The sequence below is a fragment of the Tamandua tetradactyla genome, chromosome 16, assembly GCF_023851605.1.
Source record: "Tamandua tetradactyla isolate mTamTet1 chromosome 16, mTamTet1.pri, whole genome shotgun sequence".
Taxonomy (NCBI): domain Eukaryota; kingdom Metazoa; phylum Chordata; class Mammalia; order Pilosa; family Myrmecophagidae; genus Tamandua; species Tamandua tetradactyla.
The window spans coordinates 13003067-13021135 of NC_135342.1; the positions used below are offsets into that span (position 1 = coordinate 13003067).

The 18069-nt window shown below is 40.6% G+C and overlaps 1 protein-coding gene across 4 annotated transcripts in view; it reads left to right on the forward strand.

Annotated features, from left to right (window-relative positions):
* The window catches only part of LIG1 (DNA ligase 1), a 119089-nt gene that overhangs the window by 58490 nt on the left and 42530 nt on the right, over positions 1 to 18069 (forward strand). For 3 of the 4 annotated variants that reach the window (XM_077131303.1, XM_077131300.1, XM_077131302.1), the window contains exons 5-9: positions 2540 to 2666; positions 5299 to 5391; positions 7002 to 7109; positions 7827 to 7943; positions 8186 to 8261. In XM_077131303.1, coding sequence (XP_076987418.1) covers positions 2540 to 2666; positions 5299 to 5391; positions 7002 to 7109; positions 7827 to 7943; positions 8186 to 8261 — 521 coding nt within the window. The remainder of the gene's footprint in view (positions 1 to 2539; positions 2667 to 5298; positions 5392 to 7001; positions 7110 to 7826; positions 7944 to 8185; positions 8262 to 18069) is intronic. The other variant, XM_077131301.1, reaches the window with a different exon arrangement.

The window sequence follows — 18069 nt, forward strand, 5'->3', positions numbered from 1 at the left end:
CCATTAGCCTTTGTATGAGTACAGCAGCTGCCCAGAATTCTGGAAACATTTTCTAAGAGATGGAAAAGTTTAGTGTTTGAGTGTGGGCCTGGAGTAGACAGCCTGGTCAGTGTGGACCTAACTCTCCCTCTGCCTTGGGGTCTGGGGCAGGTGCTTTGACTTCATTATGCCTTGGTTGCCTGACCTGTAACATGCAGCTTGCAGGAGCGCCTTCCTCAAGGCTTCTTGTTAAGGTGAAATAAATCAGTTCGTGTACAGATCTTAGAATAATACCTTCCACAAAATAAGGGCTCAAAAATATATTCAGTCTCTCCTGTGGTCAGAGGGATTTTCATCTTCTCTAAATACATTGAATTACTTCTTACTCCTGTGTAAGTCATTTACTGCTGTTCATTGCTGTGTGGATACCATTCAAGGTGTGCCCCTTTCAGACTATCAGTGGTAAAATTAAATCCTGTCACCACCCCCACCCCACCCCCAGTCCTCCATTGTTCTCATCTCAGGGCAAAGCCAGTCCTTCCTGAAAACCTACAAGGTCATTCATGGTCCATCTCTTCTCCCCCTGCCCACTGGGTCTCCAACCTTCTCTATAGCTGTTTGAGTTCACTCTGCTCAGCTTCTCTTACACGCCAGGCTGCCTTCCTGCCTCTGGACCTCTTACTTTTTCCCCTGCTTTAAACTCTGTCCCCAGATGCACACATGGCTCAGTCCCTTACTTTCTTCAGGGCTTTTTTTGCTCAAACCTCACTTTCTCAGTGAGACCTTCCCTGACCACCTGCATTAGTTTCCTGTTTGCTGCAGTAACAAATGACCACAAACTTAGTGGCTTAAAACAATGTGATATTTATTATTGGAGGTTAGAAGTCCATAATGAGTCTTAATGGGCTAAAATTGTCATTGTGTCCCTTTCTGGATGCTTTAAGGGAGAATCTCTTTCCTTGCTTTATTCCAGCTTCTAGAGACCACCCATGTTCCCTGACTTGTGGCTCCTTTCTCCGTCCTCAAAGCTAGCAAGATTACATCTTTGTGCCATTCTTCTATAGTCAAGTCTTGCTCTGACTCCACTCTCCTGTCTCCCTCTTCTACTTTTAAGGACCCTCATGATCCTTAATAATAATCCAGGATTGCTTCCCCATCTCAAGGTCACCTGATTAGAAACCTTAATTCTATCTGCAAAATTAATTCCCCTTTGCCGTGTACCCTTACGCAGTCACAAGTTCTATGTATCTTTGGGAGCTTGGACTTTGCCCTGAGGCTCCTAGGGAGCCATGGAAGGGTTTTGAGCAGGAAGACACGGAGGTAGCTTTGGGTGTTCAAAATATTCCTTTGGGGCCTTCATCTATCAGGGTCCACATAGGAGAAAGAAACCACGCTAGTGACTGGAACAGAGGGAATTTCATATAATGAATTGTCAACTAGATATGCGGTTGTTAACTAGTTAATTGAAGGAGTGAAAAGGGAAGCCCAAGCCATCATGGAAACAGCAACTGCTTAGGGCTGTGGAGCTGAAATTCAGACCTCTGGGACAGGGTGCTGACTGGTGGGTGCTGGGGTCTCCGATCTTGGAAGAGGTGCCCCATGGCCTGGGACTCAGACCTTTGAGGAAGCAGCGCTAAGCGGCAGATACTAGTGATACTGGTGTCTCTGATGGGGCCACCATGTAGTAGACTTTTCAAATGATGAAAAACCTGTAAAGTGGATCTAGCAGCCACTGCTGCAGAAAGGCCTACTCACCTCCAGGGTGCAGTTCCCTGTAACACCTCTGTATTGACACTGCCTGACAGAGCTGGCTGCTGGGCAGGCTAGGGGGTTACAGAGCCCCAGGTTGGCATCACAAGGGAGAGCGGAGAGGGGTGAGCTTAGAGCTGAGAGATAATCATTTATTTGGCACAGGGACTGTAAGAATTGATAAGTCATCAGCTGAAACAGAGAGACAAGTAACAGTGGTTTACATACGAAAGGAATTTATTTCTCTCTTTAATGAGCAAGGACAGTGCAGGGTTACTGTGGTGGTATCACGGTCTCAGAGACCCAGGCTTTCTCTGTAAAAAGAGAAAACTTTCTGGTGGTCCAAGATGGCTCACTATCATTTCCCTCTTCAGCTAGCAGGAAAAGGAAGACACTCTACTTGGCTTAACTGATATTATTTGAATCAGGAGGAGCTTACATAATTTCCCCTTATATCCTATGGCTAGAAATCAGCCTCACGAGCGCATCTAGCTGCAAGGGAGCCTGGGAAATGAGGTGTTCAGCTGAACCAGCGTATGCCCAGCTAAAAATCAGATTCTGTTACTTTAGGAGAAAAGAGAGTATTACTGTTGGAGTCCAGGATATGGGTCCATGGTCCCAGATACTATATGATAGGGTGGAATGATGGCTTAGGTGGAAGAGAACAAGGCCTGAGCTAGGGTTGGTCCCATCAGGACAGAGAGGAGAGGATGGGCAGAGAGAGGTTTAGAGTCCCCCTCCACCGTTAGCTATTTCTGAAACAAGAAAGCCAAGTGCTCTCTCCTTCCTCTAAAATTACCTTCTTTTCCAGAAGCCTGCCCCAGACTCCCTGCAAGCCTCACCCTCAAGTCCAGTCACGTCTCCTGAGAGCAGCTCTTCTCCCTCTGACTCCTCTCCCATGGACGTCTCCCTATCAGGGATCCCGAAGCGTCGCACAGGTAGGGTCAACCTCCTGCCCATTCAGTTGCCTTTCTCCACACTTTGATTTCTGCACCAGACAGCCATTCTTATGGCACTTCTGCTCTTAGCACTGTGGTTGAGAGCACAGCTCCACAGTTCACTGGCTGTGTGACCTTGGGCAGATACCTTCTCTGAGGTTTGGCTGCTTTATCTGTCAAACAAAGATGATGTGAGAATTAAAAGAGTTATTTCCATGTAAGGTGCTTGGAACTGCACCAGCCATAGTAAATGTTTAGTGATGATTGGTTATCGTGATTATTATTGTTTGTAGTGGTGCAGGCAGCACAGCACAGTGTGGGAACACAAAGAAGGGACACACACAAGAGACTTCCTAGAAGAGGTGTTAACAAGTCTTATCCCTGAAGGGTAGGGAACAGTCAGCAGGGAAGAAGGAGGGAAGAGGGCTGCCAATGGCCCCATGTGCTGGTGCAGAGTGTGCAGGATTGGGGACAGTGAGGGACAAGACTGGAGACAGTACCTGGAAAGCGAGACTGAGGAGCATCCATTTGTCCTGAGAGGGATTGGGAAGGTTTATCCAGGGGAGGCAGGGTTAGAGACCCACCCTTTACACTGGGTGACACAAGCCTGCACCGGCCAATACATAGTGAGGCCTGAGGAACTGAATTTCAAATTTTATTTCATTTTAATGAAATTTAAGTTTGAAACCTGGTACTTGATCTGGTTATCGAAAACTTTCAGATATGTTTGGAACAACCTAGATATGTGGATCAACTTATTCAACTGTAAACTTTATGAAATCTAAATGCAGATCAAGTGTTTCCCATGAAATTTTAGTGTCTGTATAGAGATGTACTGTAAGCTTTAACATACCCAATAGATATTGAAGGTATAAAAAAAAGGTAAAATATCTTATTAAACATTATTTTAATGTTGAAAACATATTGGAATGATGTTATTTGGGGTATATTAGGTTAGGTAAAATCTATTATTAAAACTAATTTCACCTGTTTTTTTTTTTTTTAAATATGGCTACTAGAAAGCTTAAAATAGCTTATGTGACTTGACTTATATTCCCATTGGACGGTGCTGGTGTGAGATGTAATAGAGGTAGTGCAGGGTCCTGTGGGAGCTAGGAAGTCAGCCAGCCCCCTGCAGTGTCTTGGAAGGTGGATAGGGGGTGGCTATGATATGGGGGCTGCATGGAACAGCATTCCAGACAAGAACGTGTGCCCAGGCCTTGAGGTAGGAACACCCAGCATTTCTGGGGAACCACATACAATCCAGTGTTTCTGGAGAATAAAATGTGATGTGGGGAGTAAGGAGAGTAACAGGGTATGGTGGAGGTGAACTTGAGGGGAGCATGCCATAGGGCCTCGTGTCTCAGGCCAAGGAGCCCAGGCTCTGTCCTGGGGTGCTGGAGAGCCATGGGAAGGCTGGGAGTCCAGAGGGCAGGTCATGATTGAAATGACACAGTGGCTCAGGACACTCTGGGAGCCTAGGGCAAAACCCAGATTGGCCTTGGGAGTGTGTCAGGAAATCATTTTCCTAGAGGGACATCTGAGCCATGTCCCCCAAAGCCATGAAGAGATGATCAGGAAGATAAGAGGTACAGATAAAGAAGGAGGGAGAGCCTTTGTGGAGGGGAAACAGCATGTGCAAATCCTGGAGGTGATACACAGCATGGTATAAACATGTGGAAACAACAAACAGGCAGTTCGGCGCTGCTGGAAGATGAAGGGGATTATATATGTGGAAAGAATTAGAAAGTCAGGAGTGGAAAGAGATCAGGTGGCACTGGGGGTGGTATCAATAGACTTTATTCTGGAGTGGGGTTGGGGAGACATGGAGGGGCTTTGAGCAGGGAAGGGACAGCAGCAGCCATGGCTGACGGACAATCCCTGTGGGGCAAAGAAAAAAGGACCCACCAGGGGCCGGGAAACCAGGGAGGAGGAGGTATGACGTTCTAGATGAGAGATGACAGTGCAAATGATTATAACTACCTTTTACTGACTCATTCTCCATGGCTATCTCAGTTGGATTCCTCTAGAAGCAGACTCTGAAACAAGGATTCAAGCATACATTTCTTTGGAAGGTGCAGGGAACATGGGCAGTGATTCGGGAAAGGAAGGCAGAGTAGGTTATTAGTCGGCTATCACAGGGTGTGCTTGGAGTCCCATTCTGTGGGAAAACTCTGGGAAATGGTGTCATGTCCTTAGAATTATCCATCTGAGGTGTAAGGAAACTTTGTTTATAAACAAATATCAGTCATCCTATAAACAAACTCCCAGCCTGTTAATTCCTAGTACTTCCGGTCTTTTGAGGCTCTGGAAAAGCTGTCCGGAGCACACTGAGGTGGGTGGGACACTGAGAGCATTTACTAGAGTCAGGGATGTTGTGAGCACATTAAATAATTTTGGGGAATTATTTCCATCCTGCAGATATGGAGAGCAAGGTACGGAGTTATTACCTGATCCATTCAAGGTTACAACAGAGCTTGAAGGATGAGGCCTGTACTGGCACCAAGGCCTGGGCAGGTGGCGAAGGGGAGGGAGCCCAGTGCCTTCTCTGGGGCCCTGTTGGTGGGTCTGGGCTCCCTGGGCTGGGTGGACAGGCCAGCAAAGTCAGCCACAGTGTGCTTTTCCTTCCCAGCTCGGAAGCAGCTCCCAAAACGGAAAATCCAGGATGTCCTGGAGGAGCAGAGTGAGGACAAGGAAAGAAAAGGCAAGAGGAAGAAGAAAGAAGGTGAGAGGTCGAGAGGAGAGAATTGTGTACATGAGGGTGGTGGTGGGGTGGAGGGGAATCTGGATGGTCTTGGGCCTCTCTGGACCTCACTGATCTGACACTTCTGCCCATGGGTCCAAACATGTCGGTAAGAACTCTCCACACCAACACAGGTGTTTTTCTTATGAAAGCATTTTGGAATAGATTTGTTTGGCCTTAATAGTTTGGTATTAATTCATGCACAGGTTTTATCTTTTATCTTCTATCTTCTTTTATCTGTTATTTTTGTATTTATTTTATGGAAAATATTTTCCTCTAAGTATTCTCTTTTTCCTTGTAAATTTTACCGTAAAGCAGAGGTTACCAAACTTTCTTGATTCACAGCATCCTGAGTAGCTTACTAATTTCTTGTGGCACTTGTAGGCCAATCAAGTAATGCTCAAATAGCTATTTGAAAAAATAATATACATAAATCAGAAGAAAAAATAGCATTTTTATTTCTTTCTTAATTAACCACAGTTACTTACTAATGGGATGTATGTGCTGGTTGGCCCTGGCACAAGTTCTCAAACTTTGGAATCAGATTGAAAACTGCCAACCTCATTTCCTATTCCACAATGAGTATTGTAAAATACTTGCTTTTTTATCACAGCAACTGAGGAGGACCCAATTTTGCAAAGGTATGACACCATTGAAAGGAATGTGATCTAAGTTGGAAACGTGAAATAGCTCAAGCTGCAGTAGTTCATATGGTACCCAATAGATGTCGCTGGGTTTCCCTTGAAAATGGGAATTATCCCCTCTCTTGGGCCACACATGAGCACCGCAGCCATATGGATTTGAGCCATTGATGATTTGGGGCTTGTAGGAGATTATACCAATCATAGCCTTTGTCATTGTCAGTTTTTTAAAAATAAAAGTCCCTTATTTTTACCAGTCTTAGATCTCCTGTGGCATATTTGAATTTGGTCAAGATTTTATTTCCTATTGGCACCTTTTAGTTAATAACACATTTTTACCATAAATCCTGCAGTTCTAGCCATTGCCAGTTTCTGAGGGGTGGATATGTGACTTATTTCTATTAAGGCAAATTTTTCCTAAGATTTTACAGTCTTTATTACTCTAAACGTATGACTTTTCACTTTATTTTTTTTAAGCCTATAACAAGTCATCAAATACATTTTGAAGCCTTTCAGATTCTGCTTTGGGTTGAATAATTCTAAAATAATAGCTTATGAGAATTTTGGTTTGTATTTATTTGTCAGTTGCACATGTGAACATGGGGGTGGTTTCCCTCAGAGGTCCCTCCTTTCTCCAGGTTGAGCTGCACCCACACCCCCTATCACCTTACAGGCATACCAGATGGGACAATAAAAAACTAGCAGGGACACGGTGTCCTGTCAGTCAGAATACCCCTGGGTTCAAACTGTTTGTGGGAGTCAAAAGTGATTGATTTGGGCAGGCCATGGTGGCTCAGCAGGCAAGAATGCTCACCTGCCATGCCAGAGGACCCGGGTTCGATTCCAGGTGCCTGCCCATGTTAAAAAAAAAAAAAAGTGATTGATTTGACTGTCTGTTAAAAAAAAAAAAAGTGATTGATTTGACTGTCTGTCTTTTCTTTCTGTCATCAGAAGCAGAGACCCCAACAGAAAACCTCAGAGAGCCTGAAGTGGTAATAAAGAAGGAAGCAGAAGAAGGGGACCAGCCTAAGACACCTCCTCAGTCCCTCAAGGCCTCCAGTGAGTTTCTGACCCTCTTCCCCACCCCCCAGACCCGTCTTTCTGATTTGGGTCACACGTCTTCGGAGGAGAGTTAAATAAAACATGGATTCTCAAACTTGTTGTTTAAATGTGAAATCTAGGAGAATCATAGGTTTTAGTGTTAGAATTGTTTTTATTATTAGTTTCCTCCATGCATATAGGAAAAGAAGACAGAGCTAGTTGTCCTTTTATGGTTCAACAGAATATTTAAAACTTAGAAATCATAGGTGCAAATTAAGTGTTACTAATTGAGCCACAAATTAAGTTAGACAACCAAGTCACGTTACAGATTTTGGGGTTAAAGTTACTCTCCCAGGTCTTTGCAATAACTCCTGCAGGCCAGGTGTCCCACAAGATTCCTGTGTTAGAAACAACATTTGCAAGGGCAGTTTTATGATGCAGAATTGTATTTTCTGTACTTGCAGGAGAAGTGGGAACATCTTCTAATTGTGCTAAAGTTTCTTTTTACCGCTATTCATAACTCTCCAGTTTCAGGCCAAATGTTGAAATTCCATAGTTAGTCCTGAGGGGGGGAAAAAAAAGATCAGGACTGAGGAGCTCAAAAATGTACACTATGGAAAAGAAAAGGGCAGAGTTTGTCATATATTTGGTCTACACTTTCAGAATTACCTTGGGGGTATAAAAAATATCTTGGTTTGAAATGGCTTGCATTACATCTGACCTTTCTTCCTTTAGAAGCAAAGACATTGGCAGAAAGTATTCTGCCAAAGGTGGCCGTGAAAAAGGAACCACAGGAGGCAGACCAGACTAAGCCTTCCCCTAGACCTCCTAAGACGCTCAGCAGTTTCTTCAGTGAGTTTCTCTTGCCCACCTCCTCTTCCCAGGTTGTGTGTTGGGGAGATGGAGTAGGTTTTTCTCCAGAGAATGCTGCAGATCCCTTCTGGCCTTCATGCTGGCTAGAAAGTCTGGGGCTTCTCCCTCCTGATTCGTCCCCCCTCACCTCTGAGCGTTGGGGCAGTGCTGTGTAGAGAGTAGGTGGGAGGTAGGGGACTCTCAGAAGGAGGAGGAACACAATCTCCTGGCTTCATTCCCAGCTCCCCGAAAGCCGGCAACCAAAAAAGAAGTGAAGGAAGAAGGGTCAGGTGCTCCAAGACAGGACGAGACGAAGGGGTGAGTCAGTCTCTGAGTGTGAAAAATGTCTCTTGGGCATGTTCCCTTCTTTATTCCCATGGCCCTACTCCCAGTTCTGGGGCCGCCTCTTCCAGGGGATCAGCAAACTTTGCCTATAAAAGGTCATAGAGTAAATATTTTAGACTTTGTGGGCCACATACAGACTGTGTCATGTATTTGTCTTTTTTTATATATATTCCCTTTAAAAATGTGAAAATGTCAGCTTGCAGGCCAAATTAAAAACCATCCAGCAACATATTTGCTGATGCATCACCCCAGCCTCTTCTCTGACCATCTGCTCTCCAGTCTTTCATCCTCAGTCTGACTTCCATATATGCCCTGGGAACTTTCTGATGTCCACAGTTGACCCTGCCCCTCTAATGGCTCCTCATTATTCCTAGAACAAAATCTAAACCCTTTCAACCTGCATCCCCTACCCACCTCTCTGGCCTCATTTCTTAACCCTCTGTTCCTGTTCCACTGAATACACTAGATTCAGAGTATGTTTTGAAAGCTGACAGGCACTTTTATCCTGCATAAGATTTACTGAGCGCCTCTTTTGTGCTAGCCCTAGGCTGCCTCTGGGAATGAACTGTATAGCACTGTCCCTCCCTGCCCTGGCCCACATGTTGCTTGCAGTGTAGTGTGGTTGTAGGCCACTGAATAGGTTATTAAATAATTAATTACTTCATTGTAACTATGTTAAAAGCCTTGAGAGATGTCTAAGCCAATTCCCATGATATCTGGTATGGACACAGGAAGTCTTGTTGAAGATTTGTTGAATAAATGATTGGATGGATGCATAGATAAACACCCTATAATGTAATTGGTTAGGCCTCCTCTGTGCCTTGCTCAGAGCCCCAGGATAAAGGCTGCATGCCTCAGTGTACTTTATTAGCTGGCTCTGCCCACTTACTTTACAGCCTCCTGGGGTTACCAGTCTCTTCCTTATTCCTGAGGCACACCATGTCCTGTCATGCCTCACTGCTTCTGAGAACTTCTGGCCCCCTACCTAGATTATTCTTCCAGCCCAGTCTACCCAACACAGTTTCCCCTCGGGTTTCTGCTCACATTGCACCTGCTCAGGAAAATCTGATGCCTCTTTTTCCATCAGAGCTGATGTGTGTACCCAGCACTTGATGCAGACGTTCTTTTATATCCTATCACATAGTCAAGTGCCTCCCCCATGAGACCACAAGCGCCTTCCCACAGGGCCAGAGATGGGTCTGATTATTCTTGCTTGGATTTGGCTTCTGGTATTATTGGGCTTGGCTCACAGAAGGCCTGGGAAATGTACAATGGAAAAATTGATTAAATTTAATATTTCTAGATTGTTTTTCCTTATTAGTCAATGATGGATTAATTTATTCACTCAGTAAGTATTTATTAAGGACTGATAATCTGTTAGGCAATGATTTTAGATACTGGAGATCCAGCAGAGAACAAAACAGGCAAAAACCCTGTTTTATTGAGTTTGTGTTTTTTTAAGAAGAGGCAAGGTATAAACACGAAAAATAAGCAGTATGTTGTATGGTGATAAACATTGCAGCAGAGAAGAGATAGAACAGGGAAGGGGAACAGGGGTTTTTGGGTAGGGAAGAGGTTTCAAGTTTCAATAGGGAGGTAAGGGAAGGCCTCACTGGGAAGGGGGAATTTGAGTAAAAGACCTAAAGGAGATAAGGAATGAATCATGGGGAAGAATGTTCCAAGCTGAGAGTAAGTACAAAGGCCCAGAGGTCGGAGCATGTCTGAGACCCTCTGTGTGGCTGGAGAGAGTGAGTGAAGGGGAAAGTAGTACAAGATAAGGTCAGAGAAGTGACAGGGCAGGTTATGGTAGGGTCTTTTGTAAGCCATTCTTAGGACTTTGGTTTTTAATCTTACTTGAGATAGATTTGAGTACTCAGTGATATCATATGACTTAAGCTTTAATGGGATCCTGCTGGCTGCAGTGGTAAGAATAGACTGAAGAGGATTAAGGGTAGAAGCAGAGGGAGTGGGGGACCAGGGGGGAGTTTACTGTAATAATCCAATTAAGAAATGGTAAAAGTGGTAAGAAGAGCTGGATATTGAATCCTGTATTGGCAGACAAGTTTGTAGTGGATGAATGAAGAATGTGAAAGAAGTGGAAGAGTCAAGGGTGCCTCCAGATGTTTTGACCTGAGAACCTGGGAGGATTGAGCTGCCATTGATTAGGACAGAAAAGACAGTGTGAAGAGTAGGTTTGGGGCTAAAGTTTTGGAATTGTTGAGCCATACACAGACATCTAAGTGGAGCTGTAAATAATGTAATTGGATATGTGTTCTAGTTTGCTAACTGTGGGAATGGAACACACCAGAGTCGGATTGGCTTTTAATAAAAGGGGATTTATTTCGTTAGTTCTTCAGAGGAACAGCAGCTAACTTTCAACTGAGGTTCTTTCTTACATGGGAAGAAGCAGGGTGATCTCTGCTGGCCTTCTCTCCAGGCCCCTGGGTTCCAACAACTTTCCCCAGGGTGATTTCTTTCTACATCTCCAAAGTCCTGGGCCGAGCTGCGAGTGCTGAGATGAGGTATGCTGAGCTGCTTGGGCTATGCTATGTTGTGCGCTCTCTCAATCAAGTCAAACATCATTCATTGCATCAGGCATGCCTCCTAGCCGACTGCAGATGTAATTAGCAACAGATGAGGTTCACATACCATTGGCTTATGTCCACAGCAACAGAACGCGGTGCCTTCACCTGGCCAAGTTGACAACTGAATCTAACTACCACAATATGTGAGGCTAGAGTTAGAAATTTGTGAGTCATCAACATATAGGTGGAATTGAAATTGAAATTGGAGGAGATTACCAGAGGAGTGAGGATCAATGAAGGAGAGGCTCACAGTGTGAGTTCTGGGGCGTGCCAACCTTAAACCTAATAGCAAATTACAGAAAAGCTCAAAGAAGGGAATAAGGTGACCATAAGCAGGTTGTGTCTCCTTTAGCCTTTTTTTCTTGCGCAAAGCCTGGCATGAGGCCATGCACATAGTAATTCAGTAAATACAATGGAATCAGTGAGTGAAGGAAGAGATGTTTATGAGGAGAGCTAAAAGCTTTAAGACCTGGCCAGTAAAAAACTTGCCTGATTTGGGACATTTTCTTGTAGGGCTAAGGAAGTGTGGTGGGGACTTGAGTTTGTTAAACTTCTGCTCCCATCTGGCATGAGTGAAATCTGGTTTCCAATTCCCCTTGCCTGTAACATGGAAAATAATGCCATTTTTTTTTTTGCTTTTAAAAGATGTTTTCCCAGGATAAAATTTAAATTCATTCATCATGCCAAGAACCAGGAAAACTATAGTTTGAGTGAGAAAAGACAATCAAATGATGCTAATATCAAGATGAATCAGATGTTGGAATTATCTGGCAAGGATTTTAAAGTAGCCACCATAAAAATGCTTCAGCAGTCAATTGCAAATTCCCTTCAAACAAATGAAGAGATAGAAAATTTCAGCAAAGAAGTAGAAGTTATAATTAAAAAAAAAGGGAAATTATGGAACTGAAAAATACAGTAACCAAAACAAAAAAAATTGCTGGGTGGTCTCAGCAGTAGAGTGGATATCACCAGTGAGAGAATTAATGAACATGAAGACAGATCAATAGAATTTACTCATTCTGAATAACATAGAAAAAAAAAGCAGATTGAAAACAAATGAACAGAACCTTAGGGACAATAAGAAAAGATCTAACCTTTGCATTATCAGAGTCTTGAAAGGAGAGGCAAAGGAATGTGGGATTGAAAAAGTAGTCACAGAAGTAATGGCTGAAGACTTCCCAAATTTGATGGAAGACATAAACCTGAAGATTCAAGAAGCTGAGTAGACCCCAAATGAGATAAACCCAAAGAAATCTACAGCAGACACATCATAATTAAACTGCTAGAAACTAAAGACAAAGGAAAAAATCCTGAAAACTTAGAGAAATGATATACTACCTAGAAATGAATGCCAATTTAAATAACAGCAGATTTCTCATTTGAAACAATAGAGGCCAAGAAGAAATGGTACAATATTTCTCAACTGCTGAAAGAAAAGAACTGTCAACTGTGGATCCTATATCCGGCAAAACTGTCCTTCAGTGATGAAAGGGAAATTATGCATTCTCAGATGTAGGAAAACTAAGAAGGTTTGTTGCTAGCAGATATAGCCTTAAAGAATGGCTAAAAGTTCTCCAAAGAAAAAGATAACAGAAGCCTGGGACCTTCAAAACGGAAAGAAAGTGGAATGGGTAAGAATAGAAGTAAGCACTATAGACTGTCCTTCACCTCATGAGTTTCTTAATCTTAGTTCATGGTTGAAGCAAAAGTTATAACACCATCTGATGTACTGTTTTAATGTAGTATGTAGAGGAAATGCTTAAGACAATTCTTTTTTAAAAGCGGAGGGAGTAAAGGGACCTAAATGGAAGTAAAGCTTTACACGTCACCTGCAGTGGTGAAATGTTGGCATTAGGAGGCTGTGATGAGTCATGAATGTATGTGGGAATACCTAGAGTAGTCACTGAGAACAATACACAAATTGATACACTAAAAAACATTTTAAATAAGTCAAAATGGTGCTTAGAACTGTTCAAGAATATTTCAGGAAGGCAAGAAAAAAGAAATGAATGAGAAATAAAGGGAACCAAAGAAATAGCTGATATATGCCCTAACAGACACATAAGTGCTTTAAATGTAAATGGTTTATATACACCATTTGGAAGATAGAGATTGGCAGAGTGGATAAAAAAAGTTATGATCCAACTATATTCTGTCTAACTAACTTCAGACATAAATGACTTTATACAATATAGATAGATTGAAGGTAAGAAGGTGGAAAAATAAATATAAGGTTTATATTAATTTTTTTTAAAAAAAGACTGCAGAATAGTTATTTTAATATCATATGAAGAAAACTTTACAGCAAAGAAAATTACTAGGGACAAAGAGGGACATAATTATAAAAGGATCAACCCACCAAAAATAAATAGTAATCCTAAATGTCTGTACACTGAATGATAGAACTTTATATACATGAAGCAAAATCTGATAGAGCTGAAAGGAGAAATAGACAAATCCCCAGTTACACTGGAAACTTCAGCGTCTCGCTCTGAGTAATTTGTAGAACCGCTAGGGCAGGAAATAAGCCACACCGTCAGCCAGCAAGATCTGGTTAACATTTATAAAAAGCTTCTAAGCACCAAAAGAAAAATGTATGTTCTTTTCAAGCACACATGAAACATTCACCGAGATAGAACATAAGACAAGTCTTCACAAATTTAAAAGAATTGAACTCATACAAGTATGTTCTCTGAGCACTATGGGTCAGACTATCGTATCAATAATTTTAAGTTTCTACTTCAAGAAATTAGAAAAATAATAGCAAAATAAACCCAAGGCAAATAGAGGGAGATAATAAAGGACATAAATCAATGAAATTAAAAGCAAGAAAACAACAGTAGGGAAAATGAAATTAAAATCTAGTTCTTATTAAAACATCAATAAATTGATAAACCTCTCTCACAAGATTGACAAAGATAGAACTAACTATACAAGACACAAATCACCGAAGTCAGAAATGAAATGAGGATAGGCACCACAGACCCTGCAGCCATTAAATAGGTAATAAGGGACTACTACAAATGACTTTATGCTTACAAAGCCACCAACTTAGGAGAAATGGATTGATTCCATGAAAACCACAAACTTTTAAAACTCGAGCAGAAAGGATTATAGAACCAGGTTAGCCATGTAACTATTAGAGAAATTGAATTTGTAATTTAAAAGCTCCTCCAAAAGAAATCTCTTAGGTCCTCATGTTTTCATTGGAGAATTTTACTGAACATTCAAGGAAAAATTAACACCAATTTTACACAGTCTTTTGCAGAAGAAGAGAAAATAGTTCTCAACTCATTTTATGAGGCCAATACTACCTTGATTCCAGACCCAGACAAAGAGCACAAAAGAAGAAAACTATAGTCTAATACCTCTGAGGAACTTAAGTGCAAAAACTTAACAAATTTTAGCAAGTTAAATCCAGCTATTCATGAGAAGAATACTACTCCAAGACTAAGGAGAATTTATTCCAGGGATGAAAGTCTGGTTTATTATTTGAAGATCAATCAGTGTAATCCAATATATTCACAGGCTAAAGAAGAAAAATCATATAATGTTATCAGTTGGTGCAGAAGAAACATTCAACAAAATTCAGCACTCATTCATAATAAAACTCTCTGTATACTAGGAATCAAGGGGAACTTCCTCAACTGTATAAAGAGCACCTTTAGGAGACCTACAGTTAACTTCATACTTAATGGTGAAAGCCTGAATGGTTTCCCTGAAGATGGGAACAAGGCAAGGGTGTCCACTCTCACAGCTCATTTAACATTACACTGGAAGCCTGGCTACTATAATAAGGAAGAAAAAAAGATTGGTAAGGTAGAAATAAAACTGTGTCTATTTGCGGATGGTGTCACTGCGTAGAAAATCTCAAGAAATTTCGAAATAAACTCCTAAAATTAGTAAAAGAGTTCAGTAAATTTTCAGGGTATAACAAGATCAATGTGCAAAAACCAATTGTATTTTTACTTAATACTTAGAACAAGTGGCAACTGAGATTTAAAAATGCAATACTATTTACAATAGCTCCAAAGGAAAGGAGAGAATTAGGGATGAGCCTAACAAAACATGTACAAGGTCTTTATGGTTAAAAATACAAAATACTGATGAAAGAAATCCGAGAATACTTAAATACTTGGAGAGAAATTGTATTCATGGCTTGGGAAACTCCATATAGTAAAGCAGTTAATTCTTCCTAAATTCATGTATAGATTTAATGTAATTCCTATCAAAATCTGAGTCGCTTTATTTTTGGGAGAGGGGGCATAGTTCAGCAATCGAACCCGGGTCTCCTGCATGGAAGGCGAGCATTCTACCACTGAACCACCTGTGCACCCTTGAATCATGTTTTTATAGACATAGACAAGCTTATTCTAATATTTGTATGGAATGGGAAAGGCCCTAGAACAGCTGTTGTAGTTTGAAAACTGCTGGAATTTGATATACCAGAAACAGAATGGCTTTTTTTTTTTAAATCTTAAAAAGTGAGACATTTATTTACTTTCTGATATAACAATTTTACTCCCCAGGTTGGTTTATTCAATAAAAATGAAAATATTTATCCACAAAATGATTTGTATAAAATATCTATAGCAGCTTTATTCATAATTCCCAAACCAGGAAGGAACCCAAGTGACCACAAACAAATGAATGGAGAATGTATAAACACATTTTCATCAATAGAACAATACTCAGCAGTAAAAAATTTGGACTACAAAGATATACAATCTCATGGATATCTTAAAATATGCTGAGAAAAAATCAAGATATAAAAGAACATATATTCTCTGTTTCCATTTGTATGGCATTCTAGAATAAATAAAACTTATCTGTGGTGAACAACATTTTAAAAATGTTGGAAGGGACTGCGGAGGAACTTTCTAAGGTAATGGAAATTTTCTACATCTTTTTTTTATTAAAAAAATTAACAAACAAAATAAGATATCATTCCATTCTACATATATAATCAGTAATTTTTAATATCATCACATAGTTGCATATTCATCATTTCTTAGAACATTTGCATCGATTTAGAAAAAGAAATAAAAAGACAACAGAAAAAGAAATAAAATGATAATAGAGAAAAAAAGTTGTACATACCATACCCCTTACCCCTCGCTTTCATTTACCACTAGCATTTCAAACTAAATTTATTTTAACATTTATTCTCCTTATTATTTATTTTTTTTCTATTTTTTTTTATTAACGGAAAAAAAAAAGAAATTAACACAACATTTAGAAATCATACCATTCTACATATGCACTCAGTAATTCTTAACATCATCACATAGATGCATGATCATCGTTTCTTAGTACATTTGCATCGGTTTAGAGGAACTAGCAACACAACAGAAAAAGATATAAAATGTTAATATAGAGAAAAGAAATAAAAGTAGTAATAATAGTAAAACAAACAAACAAACAAAACCAAAAAAAACCGTATAGCTCAGATGCAGCTTCATTCAGTGTTTTAACATGATTAATTTACAATTAGGTATTATTGTGCTGTCCATTTTTGAGTTTTTGTATCTAGTCCTGTTGCACAGTCTGTATCCCTTCAGCTTCAGTTACCCATTGTCTTACCCTGTTTCTAACTCCTGCTGGACTCTGTTACCAATGACATATTTCAAGTTTATTCTCGAATGTCCGTTCATATCAGTGTGACCATACAGTATTTGTCCTTTAGTTTTTGGCTGGACTCACTCAGCATAATGTTCTCTAGGTCCATCCATGTTATTACATGTTTCATAAGTTTATCTTGTTTAAAGCTGCATAATATTCCATCGTACGTATATACCACAGTTTGTTTAGCCATTCTTCTGTTGATGGACATTTTGGCTGTTTCCATCTCTTTGCAATTGTAAATAACGCTGCTATAAACATTGGTGTGCAAATGTCCGTTTGTGTCTTTGCCCTTAAGTCCTTTGAGTAGATACCTAGCAATGGTATTGCTGGGTCGTATGGCAATTCTATATTTAGCTTTTTGAGGAACCGCCAAACTGCCTTCCACAGTGGTTGCACCATTTGACATTCCCACCAACAGTGGATAAGTGTGCCTCTTTCTCCGCATCCTCTCCAGCACTTGTCATTTTCTGTTTTGTTGATAATGGCCATTCTGGTGGGTGTGAGATGATATCTCATTGTGGTTTTGATTTGCATTTCTCTAATGGCCAGGGACATTGAGCATCTCTTCATGTGCCTCTTGGCCATCTGTATTTCCTCTTCTGGTAGGTGTCTGTTCAAGTCTTTTTCCCATTTTGTAATTGGGTTGGCTGTCTTTTTGTTGTTGAGTTGAACAATCTCTTTATAAATTCTGGATACTAGACCTTTATCTGATATGTCATTTCCAAATATTGTCTCCCATTGTGTAGGCTGTCTTTCTACTTTCTTGGTGAAGTTCTTCGATGCACAAAAGTGTTTAATTTTGAGGAGCTCCCATTTATTTATTTCCTTCTTCAGTGCTCTTGCTTTAGGTTTAAGGTCCATAAAACCGCCTCCAGTTGTAAGATTCATAAGATATCTCCCTACATTTTCCTCTAACTGTTTTATGGTCTTAGGCCTAATGTTTAGATCTTTGATCCATTTTGAGTTAACTTTTGTATAAGGTGTGAGATGCGGGTCTTCTTTCATTCTTTTACATATGGATATCCAGTTCTCTAGGCACCATTTATTGAAGAGACTGTTCTGTCCTAGGTGAGTTGGCTTGACTGCCTTATCAAAGATCAAATGTCCATAGATGAGAGGGTCTATATCTGAGCACTCTATTCGATTCCATTGGTCGATATATCTATCTTTATGCCAATACCATGCTGTTTTGACCACTGTGGCTTCATAATATGCCTTAAAGTCCGGCATCGCTAGACCTCCAGCTTCGTTTTTTTTCCTCAAGATGTTTTTAGCAATTCGGGGCACCCTGCCCTTCCAGATAAATTTGCTTATTGGTTTTTCTATTTCTGAAAAATAAGTTGTTGGGATTTTGATTGGTATTGCATTGAATCTGTAGATCAGTTTAGGTAGGATTGACATCTTAATTATATTTAGTCTTCCAGTCCATGAACATGGTATGCCCTTCCATCTATTTAGGTCTTCTGTGATTTCTTTTAGCAGTTTTTTGTAGTTTTCTTTATATAGGTTTTTTGTCTCTTTGGTTAAATTTATTCCTAGGTATTTTACTCTTTTAGTTGCGATTGTAAATG